The sequence below is a fragment of the Tiliqua scincoides genome, chromosome 2, assembly GCF_035046505.1.
Source record: "Tiliqua scincoides isolate rTilSci1 chromosome 2, rTilSci1.hap2, whole genome shotgun sequence".
NCBI lineage: Eukaryota > Metazoa > Chordata > Lepidosauria > Squamata > Scincidae > Tiliqua > Tiliqua scincoides.
Window position 1 is genome coordinate 121,899,336 of NC_089822.1, and position 19,540 is coordinate 121,918,875.

General features: G+C 45.1%; 1 protein-coding gene and 1 pseudogene across 1 annotated transcript in view; one reads left to right on the forward strand and one right to left on the reverse strand.

Annotated features, from left to right (window-relative positions):
• Positions 1–15,020, reverse strand: part of COL5A3 (collagen type V alpha 3 chain) — a 130,675-nt gene extending 115,655 nt beyond the window's left edge. The window contains exon 1 of the mRNA XM_066612797.1: positions 14,927–15,020. Coding sequence (XP_066468894.1) covers positions 14,927–15,020 — 94 coding nt within the window. The remainder of the gene's footprint in view (positions 1–14,926) is intronic.
• On the forward strand, positions 11,411–11,530 carry LOC136642971 (5S ribosomal RNA; annotated as a pseudogene).
• Positions 15,021–19,540: the final 4,520 nt, after the last annotated feature.

Below are 19,540 nucleotides of genomic sequence, written 5' to 3' on the forward strand. Positions count from 1 at the left end.
ATGCTGTTAACAGACCATGGATGAGTGCATTGGTGTATCTCCCATAAGAGGGGAAGCACATTGAACACTGATGTAACACAGAAGGTAACAGTCAGGAAGATGAAATACGTAGAGCGCTTAGAAAACGAAAGCATGATAAAACATTAGGTATCAATCAGCACCTGCAGAATTCATTGCCGTGAGAGATTGTAATGGCTACTGAAATGAGGCACAGAAATTAAACATAAAATAACATAACATTGGATAAATACATGCACCACAGGGTTATTAGGAGCTGTGGAAAGCCATGAAAGAGTTAGTGGCTGGAGTTTGGGTTGGGTTCAAATCCCTGCTAAGCCTTGAAACTCATACTGTGTGGCCCTAGGCACCTTATAAGCCCAAATCTAATTTGTTAAAAAATTATCCCTTGTTTACCACTCCGTGCTTCTTGAAGAAAGGGTGGCATGCACATAAATAGCCAAAAACTCAGATGCCACATGTACACAGCAAGTATACCTCTGACTAACAACTGCTAGGTGTTAACAAGGGGATTCCTGATCACATCTGTGACCTGCTGGTGAGCTTCTAGCTGTGGTTAGACAGAATGCTGAAGCACGTTTTTCAGAGTGTTCCACAGAAACTGGGAGTTCCTTGGAAGCTTATCAGGGATTTCCCATTAAGATCAGTACATGAGGACAATGTTTTCATCATTAACAATATTCAGCTGAAACACACAGCCACAAGGGAGTGATGTTTATGTTCACATGGTCATGATCAGGTAGGTCTGCCCCCACTCCACCTCCAAATGTCCTGTAACGCACAGCGATGCCTTAGCACAGAAACTGAGGAAAGGTTAACCATTGGTAGGAAAATCACAGAGCTAGTTGGATCCTGCATATTACATTGTAAGTTCTTATTTCCAACTAACAGGGGTTTTGGAAGTTTGGGACAGCCTACAGGGATGTCATCCAAGAGTGGAATAGTGTGGGACAGAGCTAGGATAACAGCAAACTGTGGGTCAGGATTGAAAGACATTGGCAGAGTCAGAGAAGGAGGACGTTTGTTCACAGAGCTATGGCCTGGGAGCTGAGAGGAAATGATGAACCGCAAGTGGCTTGGAAAAAAATTCACTGTGGGTGGTCTCTGGATGTTTGTGGGTTCTAGTCTTGACCTTCTCTATACTAAACTGAGCTAATCCCAAGCCCTGCCCCATTTATTCAGGATCTGATCCTTGAGAACAGAATGTGCTGGTACCAAAGAAAGTGGAGGGTACCAAAAGCACCGTCACACACACTCCCAACACACACACACACACACACACACACACACACCAGGATCCAAGGCTGAGACCTAGTTCTCCATGAAATCATAAACTTGTATAATCTGGGCTGTACAATTTCAGGTTGCAGATGGAAGGTAACAAAGTTGAATGCTTTTCCACACAAAACAAGATGTCAGAGAAAAGGAGAAAAGAGTCTAGCCTGGCTGTTTTCTTGACAAGCTCGTTTTCTAAGTGCAGGGAGAAGCAATCAGTGATTTGACTCACACACGCATTTTCAGACTGAAGTGGTATAGCTCAAACACTTTTAACTTATCATTTCAGCAAGAACAAGGTCTGAATGAAAAATGATGGAAGTTGAGCTTCAGATCCTAACATATCAGTACTGTAATACAGATGAGAATACTGCCCATGGGAAAAGAGACTAGTTTGGATTCAAAGAATTATAAGTGGAAAAATAATAGCCGATAGCATTCTACCACAGATACTTGGGGCAACAGCCTCCATGTAAATTGTAATCTGTGCTGTAATCTGTTCTGCTACTCTAGAAACATGATTCTTGCTTAGGATCCAAGAGGTCCCGAGTTCAAATCTCTGACTGACCCCATTCAGAGACACAGAGGCAGAGATACTGCCATACCTTGGTGGCAGAGCACCTGCTTTATATGCAGGTCCCGGTCTCAATCCCTGACATAGATCTGGGAAAGATTCTAGACAGTTGCTGCCAGTGTAGGCAATACAGAGCTAGATGAACCAAGTGCCTGACTGTGTACAAGGCAGTTCCCTATATACCTATAATACACTGGTTCCCAACCTCTGGCCTGCAAGACCCTGAGAAGTGGTCCGCAAGGTCTCAGAAAAAAAAAAAAGACCACCAGAGAGGGTAGAGAACAGACCGCCCACTGCTGACAGCAAAAGCAGCAACCCATAAGTCTTCTTTATAAATAATATATCTAATAAATCTCTAATGTTACAAATTTAATTGTTTTTTGTGTGTGCAGGGGGGTTGGGGTTGCATGGGGTTCACGACAATTCCAATTTTTGCCTCAGTGGTCCACTGTTTCCTAAAGCAGTCGGGAACTACTGCTATAATATGTAGGTTCTATAGCTGGTTAGCGAAATCTGCTTGTGCAAGGATGGAACAAGCTGTTGCATAAATAGGACATCTTTGGATTTATGTTTCACTATTCTCATGCAATATTCTAGCATAATGAAAAATAGCCCTTCTACAAATAGCAGGTACCTTCTGTACAAGAAAGGACACCTCTGCATCAGATTACTGTACAGCTGTTCACACACTGCTGCAATTAATTAATGGTCAGTTCCAAGAGGGAGGAAGAGATGAATTCTGCTTGCACAAGGAAGAGAATATTTTACAATGATCTCCCTGATTTCTCAGCCCTGCTCTGGTACATCCTTGACTCTCCCCTCCTGATCATTCCAGGAATTTCATTCCCAGTCCTCCCAACCTCCCATATTAAGACCCAAGATCCAGTGCTGTTATAGATTAAAGCAGTATGCAGAGTCTTAGGCACAATTCACGCACAAGCAAGAGATAGTTATGACTGAATCCTTACTAGAAGGTAGTAATTCTCTATGACTGAATCCCATTCATGTTTGTGTGACCAGATGCCTGGGATCAAGCTGAGACTACTGACCCCTAAGGAGGAGTGGCGCTGATGTGGGAACGTTCCACGTGATCCTTGTGTCTTAAATGATTCCATCACCCAAATACTACCAGTGCAGTAATGGATCCAACTCCAGGGAAACAACAAATACCTGGAGCATACAAACTGCACTTAGGAAGCAGAAAGAGAGAGAGAGAGAGAGAGAGAGAGAGAGAGAGAGAGAGAAGGGGGCAGGCAGGCAGCACGGTAGCCATAGATGAGAAAAGATTAATTTTTAGCACATAAAGGCATAGCACTGATTGATGAAAAAGGTCTAGGGATTGTCCCTGCCACAATAATAAGCTCCACTGACTCAGTTTTAGAGACTGCTAGAGCCGCCTACTATACTCTGCCAACCAGGACAGCAACTTCTCTGTTGAAAAATAAAAATAAAAAAAGCAGGAAAAGGAAACCAGCCGGACTAGCCTTCCCCCACCGGATATGGGCTATGGACTCCAGCCAGACCCCCTGCCTGCCAGATGTTCACAGCTGGGTGTGTGTCACCCTTGACTCATCTGCACCACCTGCCAAAATCTAGATTTTCTATTCCCAGTCATAAAGGAAGAGAAATTCCAGGGCAACCCTGAGACAATGATGTCAAACCTGGAAACTCCACCTAGTGCTCCACGATACTGAATCTCTTTCCTTGAGCTCAGGTGACTCCTCCCGCCCCTGGTGGCCTGTCCATGGTGCTGAACCACATACGGTACAACTCATGGGAGCCATTATTACCCAAAGCCCATTGAACGCTGATTCAGAAGCTGGTAAGACACTTGTGTGTCTCCTTATTGACTCCCTGGAACAACTGCATAAGCAGGTACCTCATTCAGTGAGGTGCCCAAAACACAAGAGTTTCATCAAATACAAACTTATTCACTTGAAATAGGGTGGAGGGAAAAGTGACCCAGGCAGCAGGCAACTATACAGCTGGTAGGGTGCAGAGATCCTCCAAAGTCTACTCAGAAGTCAAAAATACAAGAATACAAAACACCCTTTTTCAAAAATCTCCTAAAACAAACCAACTCCTCCAACAAATATACATTTATCCAGAGGACATGGAGAAAATACACCCTATGCATCACTAGGTAGTACAAAGGCACCGGATCAGCGTTCAAGTCAGCCTTTGGAGGTTCATTTTGTCCTCTATATTCTGAGAAGCAGTTATAACTGGACAAATAATTGACCACATGCTAACAACTCAGAGGAGATCTGTAGAGAAAGAGATATAAAGCCTGGGCAATATTAGACAAGAACACCGGGGAGTCCAGGATAGTAAGGAGAAAAAAATTATGGTGCTTCGTTGAGCAGACAGCAAGAAAGGGATGCTAGGGCATGGCCTGACTCAGAAAGAATGCCCTAGAAATTTGTGGGCAATCAAGTAGCTAGGCTGGAGGCAGCCACAACATAGATAACAACAAATGACAATTAAAATAATACTATTTATAAAGCACCATAACTGTACATAATGATTTATTTAAAAAAAAAAATACAGACAGAACCATGCCCCCCAAGCAGCTTGCATTCCAATTAAAATTCCAAGAGTGGGAAAGATATTGAGGGAAGGAGACGCAGAGACAAGCATCATACAGGAACACGTGCTGAAGAGGCAAGTCACTTTACATACAGCAGCTATGTTTTAATAAAGATGCCCCTCAACTGTTTTCCCATGGTATAGATGTACAGTTTTTAAAAGGGGGTGTGTACACCCCACACAAATGAAGCAATAACAGGCCTCAATGCAACAAAGTTTAGGAATCACTGGGCCTGACAAATTAATTGGCTCTTAACTCCAAAGGGACAGCACTCAAAGCAGTTCATCTTGACACTTCTGGTATTACATTGACTTGTATTGCCATTCTAACTGCCAATACCGGGAGCACATCCAAATACGTGGGTTGAGTCATGTCGCCTTCTTAGACCTTACAACACAAGGACCAATAGCTGTTTTCAGTTCAGCGCTTGAAGTTTAGGTTGTATCTCACCCTAATCTTTTTTCTTAACTTTATGATTACCCCAAGGCTGATCCTCAAGGAGACTGTGCAGGTGAGCCACCCTCTCTCAGAACACTAGCTTAGATGGAACTAGTGGCACAAGTCCAACTGCATTAGTTTCAGTCTTGCCATACTAAAACAGGGCACCCCTGGCAGGCAGTCTGCCCTTGGTATGAAAATGTGGGCTGCTTCATGTGACCGACTGCTCTGCTGACCAGTTCCAAGCAAAGCTGCAGTTGAAACTGCATGTTTCTGAGTATTAGCTGTCCCGGAATGAATCCAAACCACAGAAGGCAAGCAGCTGTGCAGATGCTTGGCTCCAAGCTTTTGCTCTAACCCTTGTTCTTGACCGTAGCTTTGTATACACTGTACCAAAACAAACATACATCTTTTAAAAAATCCTGAATCAATGAAACCCAGATTTGTCAATCTGGAAAAAATTGTGTTGTGACTGTCTTGTTTCTATAATTTGCATCACATCCAAATTTCAGCTTTATAAGGGCTGCAGAAATATTGGCAAGGACTGAGGAAGGTATGGAGGTAGAGGGGAAGGTTTGAAAATTGGGGAGAAGTGGGATGTAGGGGCAGAGACAAGTAAAACAGTAGCAATCAAGGAAGAACAAGGAGGTACTCTGGAACTAAAATTTCAACCTGGATCACCAAAAAGCTCTGCCTGGTTCAAATATGGCATCTGAAGTTTCACTAGAAGTTCCCTCCAGGAAACCAGGCCTAAAACACTCTATCTCTGTATTGAAGCAGAGTTTCTCAGGATGCTTAATGCATGGCAGAGATCTGTATGTCATGACATACAGGTCTATGCGATACATTCTTGTGAAAGCAGAAGACACATTTTCATAGGACTATCACAGAGTCCCTTCAACTACTTAACAAGAGAGTAAAATATCACCTCCCAGTGCATTAGAATAATATACAATAGCACATGTCTGGAAGTGTTGGACATATATGCATCTTCCTGGTACTGTAATCCTTTAAATAGTCCTGAAAGGCAGATCAGCATTACTATCCATCTTAGAGGTGGCTGGTTGAGGCTGAGAGAAAGAGAGAGAGCAACTCACCTAAGGCCACCTATTTAGTTGATCACAAAGACTACACTTGTGATGCCAGGTGATGCCCTAATTCACAACTAACCTCCAAGCAACAGTAGCTCTCACCAGACAGTCCCACAATGACTTCCAACAGTTTACCAAGCTTCCTTCACATTTTCAAACTTTGCAATTATATAAAGAAATTTGTTCTTTCGGATTCAAAAACAAAAAGTACTCTCAGGATGCTAAATTTGGCAACAAATTCCATTTACACTCAGGAAAGGGTTTCCAGATCATTTATTTCAAGGAGCCATCATCACATCAAATGTTGAATGGAAACCATACTCCTTGTTTTTCTTCCAATTCATCCACACTGCTCCTTAGGTTAAAGTATCATTACCTCCCATATTTTGTTTTTCTTTCTTTTATTTTTACACAGTGCTTTTTAAATGGGAGTAGGCAGTCTCCAGGAAAAACAAACCAAGTGTATTCTCCACTGTTTTTTTTCCTCTCTCTCTTTCAGTAAATTCCTCTATCTGCATATTCCTAGCAAAATACGTATCAATAGCTCCCAAATGTTCCTGCAGCACTTCTCTAGGACCCATGTAAAGTCTTGAGTTACTAACATGATTCAGTCATAGAGCTGGAAGAGATCTAATAGGACATCTAGTTCAACCCCAATTCAGGTGCCATGAGAGCACTGCCACTCCACACTCCTGCTTCTGCTGCTCCTACCAAGTCATCTGGACTATCGGCAACCAGATGGTCTCTCTCCCCTGCCTGAATATGGGGTTTGTGGGTAACTGGTCCTCTGATTCAGAAAGTCTATCACCCACAAAGTGCAAGTTCTGGAAGCATCCCAAATCTTCCTCTAGCGGTATTGTGAGGTAACCACTAACAGCAAAGCAGGGCACATGCTCCCAGTCACACAAATAATGATGAAAATCAGAGCACTGCATTTTCTTCCAGAATCCCAGCCAACAGACATACAAGAAAATTCCATCTACTTGTGCAAGAAAACATAAGTATCTGTAATTTAGAAAACCAAACTTAGATTACAAGCTCCTCCCCTCACTTACAGGAAAGAAGCAGAACCTGATCACAGGTTCACAGGAAAAAAAACAGGATCACAGGGAAAAAAGAAAAAGTTCCAATGACCTCACAATATTGACAAGTTGCTCTACCAAACACACATTGTGTTTCAGCACTGTACTACTGCAAGAAAGAAAGAAAGAAAGAAAGAAAGAAAGAAAGAAAGAAAGAAAGAAAGAAAGAAAGAAAGAAAGAAAGAAAGAAAGAAAGAAAGAAAGAAAGAAAGAAAGAAAGAAAGAAAGAAAGAAAGAAAGAAAGAAAGATCAAGAGGGAATGTGGGCTTCCTGAATGTTTCTGGAAACAGGATGTTGGAGCTGGAGCTCCAATTGAAAAGGACAGCATACTATCTGGACAGAGATGGAGAAAGTGGTGCATGACCAAGACTCATCATGCTAGTGAGGCAATGTGAAAATCGGGGGGGGGGGGGAACCATTTTTTTTCTTTCCTCCCCCCACCCACCACCAGGATCTGATTTTTTTTTTTTTATGAGTGAAATGTTTTAAGATGAGATTTTACTCAGTCAGCCTGCCGAGAACTGTATTGTGTGAATGATATGTAAGACAGTGTACAGAAGTAGAGTGTACTAGTGGAGACATAATACAACATTCACCAAGATGTGTTTTTGCACCTGCAGCAGGGATTCTTAACTGGGGGTGTCCATACCCCTTGGAGGTATGGGAACCAAATGATGAGGGTATGGGATTCAATCTCTGAACAAGAAAAAAAATATTAATAGAGTATATTATTAACAATCATCATTATCAATACGGATTAAGGCGTTCTGTTCCGAGCGATCCATATGTAAAGTAAAACCAAGTTACTGACATCTTTTGAAGCCATACTAATAGGACTAGTGATGATGATTATTTCAACAGTCTGGTAAAGGGGGTATGGGGACATATTGGGCAATATGCGCCCCCATTGCGGGGGTCTGTAGTAAAAAAGATTACAACCCCCCTGACTTAGAGGGTGCTGCCATCTTCATAAGAGGACCATTTGTTGCGTGTGGTCTGCTGTTTCCTTCCTTCTGCTGACCTTTGTTCTACCTTGGTGAAGCATTCAGCACTCCTGGATCTGCTATCCTTTTGACTTTGCCCCACTCAACCTTTTTACCTCTCCAAAATTTCCATTCCCCCCGCCTTTGGGAAAAAGAAAACCATATTTTCCCCCCATGGATTCAAAATTTCCAGAAATTTTACATCCCTACAAGTAGTAGTGAAATACTCAGGTTGCTTCCAGACATATTCCCTAGGATCAACAGGAGCTAGACACTTCCAAAATTGAAAAGTACTTTCTGTTGTGGGGGGTTTGGACAATCAATAATAATAACAATAATAATAACAGGTATTTATATACCGCCTTTCTTGGTCTTTATTCAAGGCGGTTTACATAGGCAGGCTTTTATCTAAATCCCTATTTAAATAGGGATTTTTACAATTTCAAAGAAGGTTCTTTCTTTCAAGAACTACTACATTCAAGGTGTTTCATTCCGATCTGGCTTCACATTCTGGCCTCCATCCTTCCACGCTCAGAGCAGATGGAATTGCTCGGCTTCAGCTTGTCAGCTGCTCCAAGGTCGCATGGTGCCGGTGGCCTCGAACTGGCGATCTTGTGGATGTTATCTTCAGGCAGACGGAGGCTCTACCCTCTAGACCAGACCTCTTGCCCAATCAGTATAGTTAAGGCATGACAACAGCTCTCCAGTGCTACTCTTGCTTGTCCATATGGACTAGCAGAAGTGGGATCACCCCTATTCCTTTTCCTTGAACATGTGTATCTGGGCCCTGTGCACTGAAAATTCTGAATGTCTCCGCTACTCAGTGTCAAGTGTTGCTTTTTATTGTTTATCATATACTGAAGCTGGAAGCAAGATGGGTGAGGGGAGTTGTTCAAATGATCAAACATCACATGAAATGAGTGTGTTCAGTGAAGATCAAACCGTGCTGTGATTATGGAACAAAATATGGAACACAAGAGAGAGAGAATGCATCTGCAAGTGCTACAATAGATATACATCCCTCCTCTTAACACAGAGCACATCCCCCATCAGCCATCACAGAGAAATCCCTCAATCCCTGTGGCATTTCAGGTGCAAGCGCTGAGCTCACCTACCTGAAAGGCTCTTCATTTTCCATATCAGGTCTGAACAAGTCTTTGGCAGCTTGGAATGAAGCTGAAGAGGCACCAGGGGCTCAGAATTTAGGGCCTCCATGCTCTTGATGCCCTCAGCTCTGGCTGAAACTCTTGTGTGAGAACAGAGCCTTTTTGTTCAGCTCTGGGTCCAGCTGCTAAGCCATTAAAGATATCATATTGTCATCATCTTCCCTGTATGTTCCAGACCCAAGCCAAAGTATTCTATAGAGGCCTGGGTTTGACACCAAAGTTCTTTACAAGATGAAAGGGATCCAACAAAGTTGAAGAACAGGGGAACTGCCAAGCGATGATCTGAAGTTCCGTTCAGGGGAAAGGAAGCAAAATTTAAAGAAGGGCAAACAACGAGGAACCCAAGTTAAGAGATTATCCTTCAAGACAGACACCTTTGACAGCCATGCCCTGCCAACAAAGTGTTGCCATAAATTCTCTGGAAGTACAAGGGAAACAGGCAGGATAAGGGATGCAAGAGGCTAGTTAAAGGCAAGCTGCTTCTCCCCCCCCCCCATCCCTCTTCTCCAGTTGTTTTCAATCAAACACATTTTTTGCTAGTTTTCCTAGCAAAGTAATATTGCCAGGAGTGTCCCACTGCGTCTGGGTGTGTGCAAAAGGGGTGGGCTGTAAGAGAGGATGAAGCTTTGGAATTGTCAAAATAGCAAGAGAGACAGATAATGTTTGCGTTTATGCTTCTGAATATGGGTGAAAACTGAGTGCCCAAAATGCAGGAACCACCAGCAATTGCAAAGAATCACAGCTCATCTTGCATGCCTCTTGAGAATGTCTAAAATTCTGAAAACAAAGAACCACCCAAGGCTGGAGTCTGATAATATCCTCATGAGTATGACGCAAAAATGTGTTCAACAAGGGGTGGCTTTTAAATTGTTTTTCTAATGAACCAAAATGGTTACCAATGATTTTTTGAACATGTGAACTGACACATGTTATGCAGTTATGCATAACAATGCAGGGGATGGACAGAGTGGATAGGGAGATGCTCTTTACACTCTCACATAATACCAGAACCAGGGGACATCCACTAAAATTGAGTGTTGGGCGGGTTAGGACAGACAAAAGAAAATATTTCTTTACTCAGCGCGTGGTCGGTCTGTGGAACTCCTTGCCACAGGATGCGGTGCTGGCGTCTAGCCTAGACGCCTTTAAAAGGGGATTGGACGAGTTTCTGGAGGAAAAATCCATTATGGGGTACAAGCCATGATGTGTATGCGCAACCTCCTGATTTTAGGAATGGGTTAAGTCAGAATGCCAGATGTAGGGGAGAGCACCAGGATGAGGTCTCTTGTTATCTGGTGTGCTCCCTGGGGCATTTGGTGGGCCGCTGTGAGATACAGGAAGTTGGACTAGATGGGCCTATGGCCTGATCCAGTGGGGCTGTTCTTATGTTCTTATGTTCTTATGACACGAGTGAATGTTGACAGTGACACAAAGATCAGGATCTCATAAACACGTTGACTGGCCTGTCTCTAGATTTTCAGGCTCTTGCCAGCTAAATGAGACAAGATGATCAACATTGCCCTGTGACCATCCACAATCTCTCCATTTGGACATTGGTTATAACATGCAGCAGTACCCGAACATGAGACATTATGTGAGTGAGATGAAAGACAATACATGTTTGTTTTGTGAAGTGTGTGTGTGTGTGTGTGTATGTGCGCGTGCGCGCGTGTGAGCAAGACAGGGTACCTGGGTGAATATTTGGGGGTGTCATGGCAGGCATTTATATGGAATTGTCAGCATCTCTTTCCCTCTCTAACAGAACCTCACTAAGGTCCCTGTTTACACAAACAGTGGTGTGAGATCACCAGTGCCAGGCTATTTTGCATCCTAGACAAGGCTAACAGAAAGAGAAATTTTTCATAAGGTTTTATAATTAATTATATTCCATAGCACTGTTGTGGTATTTAACTTAAAGTAAAAAATTGTCAGTTGCATTTTTACATGGGTTAAAAAAAAAACCTGTATGAAACTGCACCCCACAGAGATCAGTCCTGCACCCCTCTGAGGTCTGCGCTCTAGGCAGCTGGCCTACTTGGCCAGGGCAGTGATAGCACTGGCGCTGTATGAGATGGTTGCAAGCAAATCATGTGCAGTGGCTTATTACACAAGATGTATCAGTTTCGTCATGGCACTGCAAGTCAGTATATTTTGGTAATCTGAAGTGGTTAAGCATAAGCCATCATATACAGAAACTGCAGCAACTGTTACCCTGCACATGCCCGATCTTGCCTGATCTTGAAAGCTAAGCAGGGTCAGGCCTGGTTAGTACTTGGATGGGAGACCGCCTGGGAATACCAGGTGCTGTAGGCTTATACCATAGTCTTTCGAGACTGAAGGATGCCAACCTATATACTGGGATATACTAAAATGAATGACGGAGAATGGTCAAATGTATTGCTTCTTTGTGAATGGTTATAAGAATGCAGTGAATCTCAGAATGATCACCAAAGTGCACTGGAGCCCAGAGTGACTGGTTGCTTGGCTTTCGGGGAACAGCCCTCAGATGGTGGGAGGAGTAGGAAACAGCACTGTAATCAAATAGATACTGTACCTACATACTGATATTTGGGCTTTATTAACCATTGTTTTATTGAAACATAGCAAGCTATCTAATGATAAATATTTTTAGCCTCCCCTTCCCTCCAAGGAACTTCAAGCAGTCTATGTGCCTCTGTTCCTATTTTATTCTTGCCACAATTCTGGGAAAGAGGTTAGACTGAGAGAAACAGTGACAGGCCCAAAGTCACACTGTAAACTTCATTGCCGATATGCTAACCACTAGGTAACTGGTGAGGAGACTGGTTTGGTAGGCTTCAGTATATTCGTACAAGGACCCAGGTTCCTTACGAGGTGAAATAAAGGGGGGACTCTTAACTAAAAACAATTTTGAAATACACTGTATGCTATTGGCATACATAACCCTCAGAATCTGAGCTGACTCAATGAGAGAGAGAGAGAGAGAGAGAGAGAGAGAGAGAGAGAGAGAGAGAGAGAGAGAGAGAATGCCTAGTACTGTACATGAGCTTGCCAACGTTTTGTCTCTCTTTGTTAGCCTGTCTGAGGGTCTACTTCAAGATGGAGTGCAGCTTCAAGTATGTGTACTTTGTTGCATGTTTGTTTAAGCTCATCTCTGTGGGTGCTTGTCTGTGTTACTACATGTTACTATGAGAAAAGCAAACTGCAATATGCTCCCACCCACTCACTTCTTACACAGCCTCTCAACAGACCATCTGAAAGCAAGATCTGAGGGAGGAGGCTGAGGTATGAATTCCCACTGACTGATGGATAGATGGATTTTAAGTACTGTGGCTTTGTTTTGCTTGCTCAGTCTTCCAGGCAACAGGCCTAAGCATTTAAACACGCCGTTCAAAAAGTAAAATATAAAACCAGTTAACGATCAAGCTGGACTAAACTAAGCAGATCAAGCTGCAGCAAGAGTAAACTGCACATAAAAATAACAAGATACAAACAATTCCCATATTACTTCCCATTGTGTAAACAAAGCAGACACAACCTGGTGCCAAAACAAGAGTAGGCACAAGCCTATTATTGCTGGGGGCGGCATTTCACAGTAGAAATGGACTTGTCCCTGGTAGCTGCCCATCTAAGGGCGAAAGAAACTTCATGCTTTGTTCAAAACGTCATTGACTCTAATGTGCTTGTGCTTGACGGCCACTAAACAGCTCTCTCTGTGTATACATGTGCATATGTGTGTGGGGGGAGAGGATTAGACCCACAGCTAGACAGTGATGGCATTAACCCTTTGCTTTCACTTTGGTCTCAGTTCAGATCACATGTAGCCACACCTGTTACTTGCCTCTGAGAAGAGTTCATTGGTGCCAATGCAAAGGACATTTGGAGGATCCCTTAGATTAGGCTGACCTCTGCAAACAAGTCAGTTCAGACAAGAGAAGGTGATCCTGCAGACACTTTCATCCTGGGCCATTTTAGGGTTTTCTGGGTCAGCACTAGCCTTCTGAATCACACCCAGAAACAAACTGGAAGTTGGTGAAGGTGAAGACAAGCACTGTTGTGACATGCTAAGCACAAGAAGTTCTAGCCCACAACCTGGTCACTGAGCTGGATGAAGTATTTGAACACTGCTGCACGCAATATAACCCACAGGGGTTTTCAGTCCACACAGTGACCCAGGGAGCATGCTGAACTGAATGTGCATTTTAAAACCTGCCTTTAAAAATGACATTTAAAAATGTCATCTTAAAATGACATTAAAAATGTCTTTAAACAAAGACATTTTAGTCCGTGTAGCACTAGATAGGTCCTATATATGCCTGCACAGTATATATGCCCAAAACAACCTATCAAGCAGCCCTGCTAGGCCTGAGGCACAGGGACAGTGCTCTCATCTTTTGAAGTTTGATGTTCCCCATTCACATGAAACACATCCCGACATTTCTGAGCCCTCCTCCCTTGAACATTTCTGACCAAGGTGGCTATTTTATTATTCTGTATCCACACATTTCCTGAAGAGTTAAAACAAACCACCGCATGATGCAATCACAGACAAAACAAATGGTTGCACAAATATTTCAGGCGAAGGTAAGCAGAGTTGCCATCTGCCCTGTCACCCTTCCTGGATCACACCCTTAGGACCAATGCAGAATAATGAACTCTATCCCTTTCCTTCTCCTAACTTGCAAGAACATACAGCTCAGTGAAAAGCGTGCAGAGAGAATTTAAGCACATGCCCTCTCTTGAGGAGGCACGCAGAGGGTTAAGCACACTGAACATGTTTGTGAAACCTGTGGAACACTCTTTACAACAGGAAGGCCAATAACAATAATTAGAAGATCATTTTTAACATGTGGAGCAGGGCTCCTTAGGGGGCAAAATGTGAAGGAAGGACTCCACCTGGGAGGTCCCTGGTTTCAGTCTCCAAGTGTGACAGAGGAGAAGCCCCTTCTGAACCCCTGGAGAGCCCCAGTCGGTCAGAGTCAACAAAACAGTATGGAGCTTGCTGGACAGAGGATCTGCCACAATATGTGCAGCTTTCTGTTCTCTAAGCTTTTCTCCTTACCTCAGCCAATTCGAAAGTGGGTTGAGAGTCCCTGGAAAGTGGACTTTCCTTAATCTACATTGGATGAGTACATTTCTAGAAACAGATCCCTGTTGCACATATGCAACGTTGGGTAGAAATGGCTTAAGAAGGTAAGTCTCCACTTTGCTCCAGTAAAACTGTGCCTAGTTTTAGAAAGGGGGTCAAGGAAAGTGGATTTGTCTCTATCAATGTCAGGGGTCAGGATTAGCAGATTCACAGATTTCCCCCCCCCCCCCGCGGCAGATTGCCAGCCCCCATTCGAAAGCAAGGATAGCCCAACATCCAACTATGTGGTGATGATGGGTTAGGGCGAGGGCAGGCGGTCAGATCAAAGGCACCCAGCTGGAGATCAGGCCGTTTAAGAGACACTGGCTGCAATCGTATCCTCGCTTACCTGGGAGTAAGCCCATTGACTGTTATGGGGTTTACTTCTGAGTAGACATGCATAGGCTTGGGCTCACTGTGGGCTACTGGCATATCCCGCCCTCATAACCTGGGCTGCCAAAGACCGTTGCTGTTGCAATTCGACATGCACAAGTGATGCTCTGCAGCTGACCAAGCCCGGCATCTGCCTCGCCCCGTGGTGCTCCCCCTCTGCCCAGGGATGCCCGCTCCAGTGCCTGCCTGCCTGCCTGCCCCCGAATTACCTGCCCTGGCCCGGGGCAGCGCGCGCAGCAGGAGAGCCAGGAAGCAGCAGATCAGGTGGCCCCGGAGTCCCGTGAGGCTGGCTGCCCTCGCCATCCTCCTCAGCGCCTGCTGGCTCCTGCAGCGGGGATGCCGCGTCCGCTTGCAAACTCCTTGGAGCTGCTGCGAGCCAGAGCCCAGCCGGGAGCGCCGCCCGGCCCCGCCCCGCTCCGCTCCCTCCCCCGCTCAGGCAGGGCGCAAAGGAAAGGCGAGCGGGGAGGGCGGGCGCTGAAAGGGCTTCCCTGCTCCAGGCCCGGCCGGCCCTGCCCAGCTCTGGCTGCCTGGGGCAAGAAGTGCAGAGCCCTGGCCTGCCCTTTCCTTGGGCAGCCAGCGGTAGCTCCGTGTCACTCGCGGGGAGCCATCGCCACCCCGGGCACTCGCGTTCTCCAGTGTTCCCCTTCCCTTCCATACGCGTTTACACAGCACAGCTCCCTGCAGCTGATCTGGACCAGATCTTGCATCCCAAGCCCCACTAAGGCGGCAATCCTCCCACCCACAGTTACTTGGGAGTAAGAACCATTGACTGAAATGGAACTTACTGCTGAGTAGACATGCATAGCATTGCACCCTAAGGCAGCAATCTTAACCACACTTTCCTGGAAATAAGAACCATTGACTGAAATGGAACTTACTTCTGAGTAGACATGCATAGCATTGCACCCTAAGGCAGCAATCCTAACCACACTTTCCTGGAAGTAAGAACCATTGACTGAAATGGAACTTACTGCTGAGTAGACACGCATAAGCTTGCACCCTAAGGCAGCAATCCTGCCCACACTTACCTAGGAGTAAGAACCATTGACTGAAATGGAACTTACTGCTGAGCAGACACGCATAAGCTTGCACCCTAAGGCAGCAATCCTGCCCACACTTACCTAGGAGTAAGAACCATTGACTGAAATGGAACTTACTTCTGAGTAGACATGCATAGCATTGCACCCTAAGGCAGCAATCCTAACCACACTTACCTGGAAGTAAGAACCATTGACTGAAATGGAACTTACTGCTGAGTAGACATGCATCGGTTTGCACCCTTAAGGTGGTGATCTTACCTACCTGGGAGTAAGTCCCATTGACTATAAAGGGACTTACGCCCTAGTAGCTGCAACTAAGGTTAGAATTGCAGCTGTGCGGCAGCTGGCTTGTACACCTTTACTTAGAAGTTCCATGTTACAGTACTCAGTGGAACTTCCTACCAAGGTAAGGGAGCACAAAATCACAACCATACATTTATGGGGAAGTAAAATCCCATTGAATTTGGTGGAAATCTGTTTTGAGTAAATGTGCAGAGGATAGGGCTGTTAAACGCACATAACAGCACCTCTCTCTCTTAACATGGTCAGCTACATCAGTACCTGCTGGTAAGCCACTGTGATATACAGGAAGCTGAACTAGATGGGCCTTTGGCCTGATCCTGCAGGGCTCTTCTTATGTTCTTACATTTGTAACCACATTATCACTCTGTGTAAAAGTATGTATGAGGAAGAGCACATCCAACACTAACAGGAGCTGGGTCTCTAGACTGAATATGACCATGTTTGCCCCCTGGCGCCTTTACCCTCAGCACACAAGTGCAGAGGTTGCCTTCTTCACATACTTGAAAAGATATTCATCACTCTATGATTTATTTATTTTCAAAGATTGATACCCTGCCTTTCCTTTGCAGTTCAACTATCTATTATCAATATATTCCAGGCTGAAATATAAAGAAACTTTGTACCCCCTGATAAAATTCCTCTCAGAGGCCCTGGTTAGGGGTCTTCACAAAAAGTGTCTTGCCCCCAAACCTGCCAAATACTGGAGGTGATACCAAGAGAGGTACAGTGCTTGCATTAATCTTTGCTGACTGAGAAGGCAAGAAAAGGCCCTGGGAGCACAGGCATGTTGAGACACACAACTGGGAAAGTCAGGGAATGAAAGCTATGCAATGCAGCCCCCTCCTCTGTGTATCCTCTCCAAATGGCGCAGCCAAAGGGAGAGAACAGCCTGCAGCATCCAGATAGTTGGCTGGACATGAAGTAAGTGTGGAACTATACAGGAAAAATCCAGGGATCTGGTCCTCACACATACCCCATCTCACAATCAACAGCTCTGAAACTTTCTATCAATCAGCGACTCTTGGCTCCTTTTATCCATCAACACTTCTGATATCTCTGTCATCAAGTGCTATCATGTAAGTTTTGAGTTGTGATGTGGAGCATCTCCAGCCTAGCTCCACGCATGTTCTTCAGGTTTAACCAGCATCAAGTGCTGGCCTATCCATTCCCCAACACAGATTTTGCCAGTGCACTTTCAACTCAACAACACTACCCATCTCAAAGCACTCTCTGTCACAGAGAGTGGGTCTTCCAGCTGCCCACAACAAAGCCCATCAGATCACTAGTGTATTCGCCACACAGTGACTTCATTACAGTGGGCCACATACATACATTATATACGTGTGTGTGTGTGTGTGTGTGTGTAAAACAACCAATAGAATTGTCAGCTTGTTTAACTAGCTCTGTTCCCTTGTCTGCAAACTGCAGCCCTAAGCCCAGAAAAATTTAAAAGATGAAGCTTTTTCTGACCACTTACACCTATGCCAGGTAAAGCTTCACCTGCTGCTTAATTTCTGCTGTTCATAGCTCAGGGAAGAAAAACAGTGGCAGATCACCCTTCAGAAGATTCCCTACCTGGCAACTTCAGGTAGGGGTGGGAAAAGACCCCCTGTCTAAAAGCCTTAAGAGCTGCTGCCAGTCAGTGTGGACAGTACTGGGCCAGGTGGGCCGATGGTCTGACTCAGTAGAAAGCTCTTCATAAGTCCAGGCAAAAACAAAGTGGCAACCCTAGAGGTCAAAAGCCAATTTAGTTCAGTGCTCCTATTGCAAAGAATCATTCATACACCATTTCTTCTCAGATCAGAGAGAGTAGCCCCCAAATTAGTGATAGTGATCAATTCTGCTCTGGTTTGCTGGATACAAGAATAGGACTGGAAGCTATTGGGGGGATTCCTGCAGCTGGGATAAATATTTGGCACTTGCTCCTTCAGTTCTGCTGTGCCTAACCTGATCAAGGCTTCATGGCAGGCTGTTTTCAGGTTGGATACAGCTCCATTGAACAGCCTTCCTTCCCAGACAGAGGCCTCCACTAAGCCTATACACAGAGAGGCAGCCACAAAGCCGGAGCCAGCAGAAAGACTGGGCCGGTTCCAGCCCGGGGGCTGAGGGATGTTACTCCAGATACAGCTGTAAATATTTGCTGGGAACGTAAAATCTGGGTCAACAATTTCAGAGCTGAGCCAGTGACTCATACCATGAGGCAACAGGGTGACTCAACCTAGCCCCAAGGACTTGGGGGGGGGGGGGTGGATGAGAAGGAGGGAGATATGACCACAGCCAGCCCTAGAGAAAGTGCAGGTCAGTGGGCCCTCGCCCTCCTCCATTGCACAATGTCAGGACTCCCCACACATGGTGCCTGTTGGAGTCCTGCATACCTATGTGAATTGAGAGGTCACTGTTGAATCAGATGAACCATTCCTTGGCCAGAGAGTAGAGAAAAGGAGGAGGAGAAGCAAAGTAGGATGGTCAGCTCAGGCAGTGGGTTGGAGGCAAAATTAAGAGCAGGGGCTGCCAGACCTGATTGGTGGGACACAATCCACTGGGTTGTTCTCCTGTGTGAGTCCTACTAAAATGGTGTGGAAGTGATACAAAAGCATTTCCACTATGTGTGTGCATGCACTCATCTATGTATGCATGCATGCACTGTCCTGGCCATATAACTTTCAGGGATCCAACAGTCACATGAAATAGCCTGAGCCAAAGAATTGGTCGGTCCAAGTTCAGTATTGTCAAAACCGACCAGCAGAAGCTCTCTAGAGTCTTTGGAGTCTTTCCCAGCCCCACCTGGAGATGCAAAGGTTTGAACCCCAAACCTCTTGAATGCAAAGCAGGTGCTCTACCACTGAGTGATGGGGTGTTCATACCATGCCATTCCACACAGCAAGAATAGAAGCAACATAGGCTTCTTCTGGGTAAGAATTCCAGATCCCATTCCCCCTACCTCTTAGTACAAAACATAGCTGTTGGAGTGCAGAGAAAATGTGATCTTTTGTCCACAAAGAGATGTGCAGACTATGAGACAATCAAAGACTTGATGTACTTTCAGGGCACTGTAAGCTGATCATGCAAAACAGCTCCTGGAACATTCATCCTTGGCTGACAGGTCATGGCGACAAACAACAAGGGCCTAGTTCTTCCTATAGGCATAGGCTGTACCAGTACAACTGCACTACCAACTGCAGTTGTGGGTTCACATGACTAAATGCCCCTCCCTACATGGAGGAAAAATCCTGCATGTAGAAAACTGACATGTCAGGGAAATGGCTAGGCAAGAATCCTTCCCAAAACCTGGTAAGGGGATGTGGTTGAGGAGTGATGTCAGCCCTCAACTAGGTTGGCCACTGGCTGAGGGCTCACATCCATCAGAGGGGTCCACCTGCCCAGACTAAGCCCTGAACCCTCAAGGAGCAGTGGCAGTGGTAGAAGCCTGTGTACCATCAGGGGTTGGGGTGGAGGATTCATGGGGGCCCAGTGTAGGGC